The sequence below is a fragment of the Schistocerca gregaria genome, chromosome X, assembly GCF_023897955.1.
Source record: "Schistocerca gregaria isolate iqSchGreg1 chromosome X, iqSchGreg1.2, whole genome shotgun sequence".
Lineage (NCBI taxonomy): Eukaryota > Metazoa > Arthropoda > Insecta > Orthoptera > Acrididae > Schistocerca > Schistocerca gregaria.
This window is the reverse complement of record NC_064931.1, coordinates 470,988,506-470,997,548: the sequence shown is the minus strand read 5'-3', so window position 1 is coordinate 470,997,548 and position 9,043 is coordinate 470,988,506. Positions and strand designations below refer to the sequence as shown.

The following is a 9,043-nucleotide window of genomic DNA, read 5'->3' as shown; positions in this document are numbered from 1 at the left end:
CTAACACGAAAATCCTTCAGCACACAGTGTAAACATTATTCGTATAAAGTTGGGTACCCACACAGTAAATAGTTATCTGTCTACACTGGCTCACGTAGCGAAAGTTTAGTTATGACCACCCTGAATTTGTAGAATGGTTTGAGACCTTTTCCACGCTGTGGTTTTGAACTGAGTCGGGCCGTGTCCTTCCCGCACCAGAGACAAACACGTGGTTTAGCTTACGGGGTGCTTTTTTATGTGGAAGTGTCGTCGAAGAAATGAGAACTTTTTACACGATAGCTTCCCATCCCTTCCGGCGCGGCGCGAGGGGACGCGTTTTGGGGAGGCGCAAGTGCGCGGGGCGCGCAACAGGTGGTGGCAGGCTGCGCGCATGCGCGGAGCGCCAGACGAGCGGGTGGCGCGCCGCACAGAGCCGGAGGGCCAGTGCGTCTGCAGCCGCGTCGCTGGACGCCCACCATGCCTCTGCTGCTCCTCGTCCTCGCGGCGCTGCCGGCGTGCACCGGTGCCACCACCAGCGCCGGCCTGCCGCACCGCGTCTCCAACGACTTCGACATGGACCCGTGTAAAGGCGGTGAGTCGCTGCGCACCACGTCTATTTCATTATTTGATAGCCTACCCAGCGGGCCGCTGCCAAAATATTCTTTCCATCAACAATTTGCTACTGTCCGAGGGTGAAGAGACAAGCAGGTACCTCTCACTCTGTTATAAAAGGTCTTCCTCAGAAAAGCTACCCATGTTTGGAAATACTCACTGTATCATTAATACTTTTCACGCCTTTATATGACTACTGCTTTCGGCGTTTATGCTTTCAAGATTAACTGCCATCACTTTTGATGCACATTCTATAAGTAGTGCATCGTGTTCGCAATGCAAACATTCAAAAAAAAGATATCAGGAATTATTTAAACACAAAATTTACTTGATGAAATAGGCATTTTTCGAATAGAAGTCTTCATTGGTGATTTAAATTACGAATAAAGGTTGTAGGCAAGTAAATAAAAAAAAAGATTCATGTGTGGTGACAGGTAATGGTCCGTGAAATTATTTAAAACTGGTTCTGGCGTACCCTGAAGTGAACTAAGGAAGCACCAATGTGTTTGAGGAAGATCATATGTTCAGCCACACACATACAGGATACGCTTACATGCTAATAGAACTGAAAATGTGAAGTAGAACACTCAAGTATATCATTTTCCGCTGTGAGCGCATTACTGTGACAAAAAATATTGAGGAGAGATATTCGCAAGACGGAGTGAAGCATAGTAACGTTTATTATCGAGTAGTGCGTCCCAAACACAGAGCATTGCGGTAGATCATCAGATCCAAATCTGTTTGAATCATGGAAAGAACATGCTTATGGTTGAAGGTGAAATCAGAAAGACAATTTCATCATTTCTTCCATGCACGATTTTGTGTTCCGCGACTATTTAGACAATAAACTGTTGAGAAAATTACAGAAACAAGTCAAACTTAATGAGTAGAGCGAGTTATGTTGCCATGGCCGATTTTGGGTTTAAGCCCATCTCCAGCTGTCAAAAAATATGGATTCCAACGTTTTGTCGATGACATTACACTATCAAGTTGGGTAATGCTGGACATGGAAACTGAGCGCATCTCTTCGAAGCAACTGCCGCAGTGGTTTTAGAAAACCACGGAATCTTGATTGCAGTATGAAAATTTGCGCGGCATATCTTCCGAATACAAGTTGAGGATCCTAAACGCTGTTCTGATGCCACAATGTGTCACCTTACGCTACGTGCGTCCGTCAGACTTTGAAATATGAAGAAAATGGGTTGCAAATATGTATTACGCCTGGCTATAAACGAAAGCAAGCGTAGCTTCATGCTTTGTAACTGATGACTGCTTTAAGATGTGTGAGGGTCCTATCACAATCAGCTTTAGAGTAGATAGGCCACATGTGAACCGAGAAGCATTCCCTCCTCTGGAGCACCAGCGTACTTAAGTGTGGACGCAAATATGGAGAGATTTTGAGTGGACGTCTTTCAGGAAACCATACTTTCATCTCAGAAGAGGCCTATAAATGGCGTTGCTTGAAAATTAAGTGTCTGCCTCAGGGCTCACACAGCCATGGCCGATACAGGGCATGTAGTTTCCATTTATCGTGCTATGATACGCTTAATACAGAGATTGGAGTCCTTTAAAATGGGTATTTTCAGTTAAAGGATGTGATTCGTCTCAACATTATGCTAGCATATTACCTGGGGCACCGCTCATTTTCAACAAAACACTAAGAAATGACTGTGCAGTACATAATTGCTGAATAATAATACCGTATTTTGCTGTTCAGATTCTATGCGTGTATAATATACTTTTGAAGTGCAAGTGAATCACAGTTAAATCTGGGCCTAGTTATCAAGTATAAATTTTGTATTCTAATATATAATCTGAACGGTTTTCTTTAATCTCTCCAAATAAAATGCTTGATTAATTCTTCTAAGAAGCTGGAGCTTATTAACGTTTCAGGAGTTAGGATAGTACAACAATACAGAACCTGAGTAGATAAAGCTAGTGGACATTGCCAGCGATATTACGTTATAAGTGTGTGGATGGACGGTCATTAATTTCTGTGTCTTGGCTACTTTGTTTGTTTGCTATTGGGAGACTAACAGTTAATATGCTACCCGACAAAGTACGAACTACTGCTTTGTATCCAGTCAAAATTTACATAATAGGGTAGCAGTTGACATTACTGGATGTCACCTAGAGATTTTTCCGGCGCAAATCAGGTAGTATATATTCTCTACAGTGTCATGGAGTATCTACTGGTAATGGCCAGTTTTGCACAGACATCGTATATAAGATCATGTAAGCACTGACTCTGCACGTTTTAGGAATTCTGTTTGAAATGGTGGCGCGTGATTGACAACAGTTCAGAATAGCTGCCAACAGTCGCTTTCCCAATACCGATCGTTGTAGAATTTTCTTCCCACAGATTGCTGCCACACATTTTTTGTACTGGAACACATGGACGTGAAGAGGTTCAGATTTCCGTCTTATTTGTTGTTAACTAAATACTACATCTCACTATCAGACTGGTGTCTAAACGCCATGCGTATTTCAGGACATCGCTCGAAGCAGCAGAATCAGAAGAAGACCGGAGACTACGCCCAAATATTGTATAGAAGAGGAGACTGATAACCCGGCTTTACACCTGGATATTACTCTTTTGCAAGTAACCCGTGAGAAAATCACTAATTGTTTGTCTCGGAAGTTCAGGTCTTCCACTGGCTTTGGTGGAGACAATGCTTTGTGGAAACTTTGGCGCAACTGCGTTTCTTTTCACAACACTGACATTTATTTCTATGTAGGTGGTGTGGTATGCAACTGAGTTTTGAAGTTTGTAAACCATGTTCCAAGAATGATAGCGATACTCCGCGTTTGGCAGGCATGAGCTAGTGACCGCACGCTGGCTTACCGCCACCCGACAACGCCTCCGGTGACAATCGGATCGCTAGTTTCATCATTTTGAGTACAAATTGAACTTTTTTCGTTAATTATCGTATTATCTAAAATGTTATTAGCCAAATGTGGTGATTACTGAAATTTGATTTCTCGAAAAAATTTCATAACTCGCTGTTTTTGCTGATTTTCTAGAAATTGCAGCATTTTTCTTCCTCTTCACCATGGGAAGGTACTTAATAAACTCGCATAATTTTCTGCATCTACTTCTACGTGATTACTCTACTATACACAATAAAGTGTCTGGCAGAGGGTTCATGCTCTCACTCTCTCTACTGTTCCACTCTCGAACGGCACGCGGGAAAAACGAGCACTTAAAATTTTCCGCGCGAGCCCTGATTTCTCTTATTTTATCGTAATGATCATTTCTCCCTATCTATGTAGGTGGGTGCCAACAGAATGTTTTCGCAATCGGAGGAGAAAACTGGTGATTGAAATTTCATGATAAGATCCCGTCGCAACGAAAAACGCCTTTGTTTTAGTGATTGCCACCCCAATTCACGTTTGATGTCTGTGACACTATCTCCCCTATTTCTCGATAATACAAAACGAGCTGCCCTTCTTTGTACTTTTTCGATGTCATCCGTCAGTTTTTTCTAAGATGGTTCTACAAGATGGAAGAAATGAAAGATAGCAGTAAGCACAGAGTCGAAATAGGTCTATTGTGTCGAGAATTGCCTTATGAGGTTTAGGTTATCACGAAAGATATCCGACGTCATTCAGATATCTGCAAACACACTGCAGCCTTTGCAGAACGTACTGAAAGAGCATAAACTGTACTACATTCACTGATTTAGTCAACCTTATATGATACTTGAAATGCACACTTTTCAGGTTTTATAAAACATTAGCTTTTATTTAATTTTCCTTACAGTTACTGCCCTAACTTCTGTGTGAACATAAACCTACATATCTGAAGACGTCTCGCGTGTCAGATAAATAATTACTTAGCCTGACGTATCGAGACGATTGTTGTTGCGATATGCTTGACGTAGGAGTAATGTGTGCTGTAACAAGAACTATAATTTTTGACTCACGCGAAAATTCATGACAGTTTTAATTATTACGCCCATGTAGACTGAAATGCATTCGCAATAAAAATTGACTTCGCGTTCTCGTAAAATAACTGAAAAATGCTGTTTTTTATATGATCAAACGTAATTGCTATCATTTTTAACGCTTAAAATGAGTGGGACTAACGCATCCCGAAATGTAATTGGAAAACTAGAATATATGCTAGTTGTCAAAGGAATTGTATTTTATCGACAAGGATAAGAAAAAATTGCACACGTTCTAACGTAAGACCTTATGTCGGTTTACTCACTTGAGGGTTCAATGAAAACATCAGTGTTCGCTGTGTTCTTTAGATGTTCAATACGTACGAAGCAGACTCGCTCAAGTGAATTCGTGTAGCTCATTCACTCATGACAAGTTCTTTAAAAACTGTTAAAGTTGGTTACCAGACTGAAGATATACGCACTTTAGACACGCTAATACGTAAAATAAATTTCTGGATTAAACACACAAATTCTGCACGGATGCAACGTGCTAGCAGAAGTCTGTAAAAAAAAATGCGTTTTACTAATCTGCACTATTTTTTCCTTTTACTGCGAAGATAAATGTACCAAATAGTAATAACAAAGGACGGTGCAAGCATTTTTTGATAAAAGGTGGTGAAGCGATCTACTTTAATAGAATATACTACGAAGTTACGACGATTTTTATAGCGCATTCATATTTTTTTTCTCGGATGACAGCAAAATACGTCATGAAGAAATACTTATATAAAAGATGCTAATTCAAATATCATCTACGACAGTTCCTCAAAACTTTCTGCTCCCTAAGCCTATTTGGCCGTTTAGTTTTATTTCTGAGTGCAGTTTTTCAGGCCTTATGCCATAAACACAACCTTTGCTTGCCGCACAGTCTTCCCAGCTGAAGGCTTAGCGATAACCTCATCAACGGTCATGCCACCTGATTCTTGTCCTTGTTGCATAAGTACATTAAACAGCCGCCGCTCTTTGGAAAAAAAATTGTCTCGGGTAATAAATTAAAGATTTTGTAGAAAATATCTTGTAGAAGATAACAGTTCGTTGACAGCTCGTGACCTTTTTGTGATCATTTTCAGACCGTTTCGGGAACTGAACTACCCACCATTAATGAGGGCTAATGATCATATTTTTGCATAGCGCAGCTTGTTTGGTGCATAGAAATTATTCAAGAGAACGAGTGATTGAGAATAATGTAGCGCCAAGATAATTCCAGATAAGTTCGTAATTATATGATTGTCAGTGAATATACAAATTTTGCTACGGTAATAGAAATACTCAAACCAGGCCTCTGAGACGTCTTTATAAGCCAACTGGCGATATTTTGTAAGGATTAATCCTGTTTATCCATGCAGAAAACTAATATGCAGGGGTCAGATAACCTGGAAGGGCATCAATCCTTTCACCCCTACGCTACCGGAAAAACGATGGTCAAATTTCACCAGCCAAACTACGTAAGTGGCTTCCTGTTAACTCATTGTTAACATTTAGTACCCACTGGCTCAACACTAAACGCATGCGGAGCAGAAGAAAATTCTATCTTTCTTCTAATTTGACGATAAATACATGTGTCGCATTGCACCTACTGCCAAAAACACAGTGGACCATAAGTAAGTGAATACCAACTTTTACTACAAGTGAATGATGGTGCAATTCTAAATTTACACAAGCAAATTGCTTAATTAAATGCTATGCTCAACTATCCAAAGTTGTACCCTTGAAAAAATGTGCAATAGTTTTCGTTAGATTGCTTAGCCACAGACAAGGTTGCCAATGTAAGCTAGTTTCGTGGTAGTCAATCTGGCAATAGTCGCATCGAATCCTGGTGGAAGAACAAATTTTGATTACCATCGTTTGCTTTGTATGAAGAATACAGTACGCTAACCGCCTGGGTTACATCCCAAAGCAACGCTGTGTCGTTTGGCACGAGGTTATCTGATCATGTCTAAGACGGTCCAACTATCTGATGGGTACTGTAAGTCCGAACACTCCTTAGTGCTATTTGAGAAAAGTAGGCAGCGTCACAGCCCCTTTCGCTTCCTCATTTATAACAGCATTAGTAGAAAGCTACACAGCATAGGCGATCATGAAAGCAATCAAAACTATTAATTTTTCTGTAATTCCGTGAGATAGTTCTTGTGTAATTTAAATAGAGTATTACCAGTGAAACAAGCATGTGCCTTATGAACGTTGACAGTTGACAAACGACTGTTGTGTAAATTAGAAAGAGCAGTAAGTCAACTGTAGTGCTATTTGTGATTCCCTGTTTGTGTATTAGCCACTCTGAAATTAGTTTTAGCCTATGGCGCTGTCATTTGAAGAACATTTTTAGTTTCTTTTTATTCTTATTTGACTAGTTAGAAGCGAACCACAATTCGTAACATAATACTTGAGGTTCCCTACTAATGTTATAATTTTTCTCCTTTCTTTTCCCTAGCGTTTATCGTCACTAGTACTGGGTATGCTTTTTCAGGGCTTGGCTAATTTTATTTTTATTATTTAACTGCGTGCCTGGATGCCGTTCCTGACACCAAAACTTTACTCTCCGCACAGGGTGAGTTGAGCTGACGTGAAGTCTACGGACTGTATTCTTATGACACACAAAATTTGACTCTTTAGGAGAATCTGGCTTGGCTTCTTATTTTCGGACCCTGAGAGATTTGAGTAATCGGGTTATATGAATTAAATGACAAGCAAATTCTAAGTAACTACTACAATTCATAATTATCTCAGTGACATGGCCGTAATCGTGGCTAAGCAGATATCGCTGAAGCTGCTTATTGCCGTTCATACAATAAAACTCACCCGCACTTCCACTAAAGAATGCATCGATAATATACCAAGGGTATTAGCGGTACAAGATAAAAGAATATGATACAGTGCTTCAATATAAATGTGTGATTATTCCCACTTAAAGAAACTTACGTTTGTATATGCGTCTTAACAGATCGTGGCTTGGAGTGGCCAAGGTAAAGAGAAAAGACACAATAGAATTATGTCAGACAAAAGACGGATCTTGATTTACAAAGATATCTTTGTCACTGAACCTGTTCGTCTATACTTTCAACATTATGATTTCATGTTTTGTATGCAAGAGTCTTTTCTTCATTACAAGTAACACTCTTCCTAGCCAGATTATTATAACTGCTCTTACGAAAAAAGTTATTTTACTTAAATAGGAAAGAAAACAAAATTTACTGTTAAGTCGCTATAACAGTCGTCAAGGTAACTTATGGGATGGAGCTCATGTTCTGTCTGTGAATCGAGTTAAACTATGTCCTTCGTGTTACTGTGTTAAGTGTTTGTGTATTGCATTTTCTGAAGCGAAATTTTGGCACCAGTCCAGCATTCGCCTAAATGAACTGGAGAAACTACGTAAAAATCCCGCTCAGGCTGGCCCGTGTACCAGACGCTGCACGGATTCGATCTAGAGCTGGGTCACTTCTCTCTCTCTCTCCCTGTCTCTCTCTCTCTCCCTCGCTCCCCCTCTCACCATCTCCTTCTCTCACGCAAGTTTGCACCTGCGCGTTACCCAATATGAGCAGGTCGTTAATGTCATAATTTTTACAGGAGACAAAACCTTAGCAATACATCGTAACAGCATCATGTGATTCCTCACAGTACTAAGAATCAGCTATAAGATCTAAACATGACAGCTATGTGCTGATCTGCGTGAACAATCTTTGTAGAGGCGACCTGCTCCAGTGGCTAGCTAGTGGCGTAGTAGATAATACTTCATTCTCTCGGTTCGTATTCGTCAGGTTCATTGTCATTAAAAAGGTATCCAGATTTGTTTAAGTTTTTCTAAAACTGCACCAGCACCACACAAGTTACTGAGAAGACAAAGAAGTGATACCCTTTCTAGTAATATAACGTTTCGAGAGCAGAAATGGCTATTCTCTGGTATTCTGTGTATAGAAATAGTTTGAACTTGCAGAAGCAGGAAGACTAAGACCCGTGATTATTGATCCCTTATCCTCTTTAGCCATCACACAGTAGTAGTTACAAATAGGTTTTCATAGACATCTCATTTTAGCTGAAAATATTTAATCAAAATATAACATCGTGGTAGTTAGCAAGTGATGAATGAACTATGCTATTATCTTACAAAGCAAAGTAGATCAGTGTCACAGTGCAATTACCTGAGGGCCTGGGTAAGAGGAGAAAGGTGTAAAACTATCAAGCCGTATGATTCCAAAGCATCTGAAATGTCAGTCTGCTGGCTACGTGAGTGCTGTCAACGACAATAAAATATTCTGGGCCATGGGCAGCGTCATTCTTTTCTTCTACTTCTTTCATAAACTACACTTTTCTATTCCTCTGCTGGGATTTTCTACAGAAGTCGTCTGGTGTGCAGCTGATTAGATCACTTCACTTTCCTCTTTTACGTCTTCCACGAACATCAGGAGGCTCCCGCAGAACATCCTATCAGAGTGGTCGAAATTTTAAATTTACAGAAGTAGAAGGGAAACATCGTTCGTCTTAATACATCCAGAAAATTTTACTTGAACTTA

At 40.2% G+C, this 9,043-nt stretch overlaps 1 protein-coding gene across 1 annotated transcript in view; it reads left to right on the top strand.

The window, feature by feature from the left end:
• Positions 1-427: 427 nt before the first annotated feature.
• LOC126298241 (tolloid-like protein 1) overlaps positions 428-9,043 on the top strand; it is a 549,015-nt gene continuing 540,399 nt past the window's right edge. The window contains exon 1 of the mRNA XM_049989546.1: positions 428-571. Within this exon, the coding sequence (XP_049845503.1) occupies positions 457-571 (115 nt within the window). The 5' untranslated portion in view covers positions 428-456. The remainder of the gene's footprint in view (positions 572-9,043) is intronic.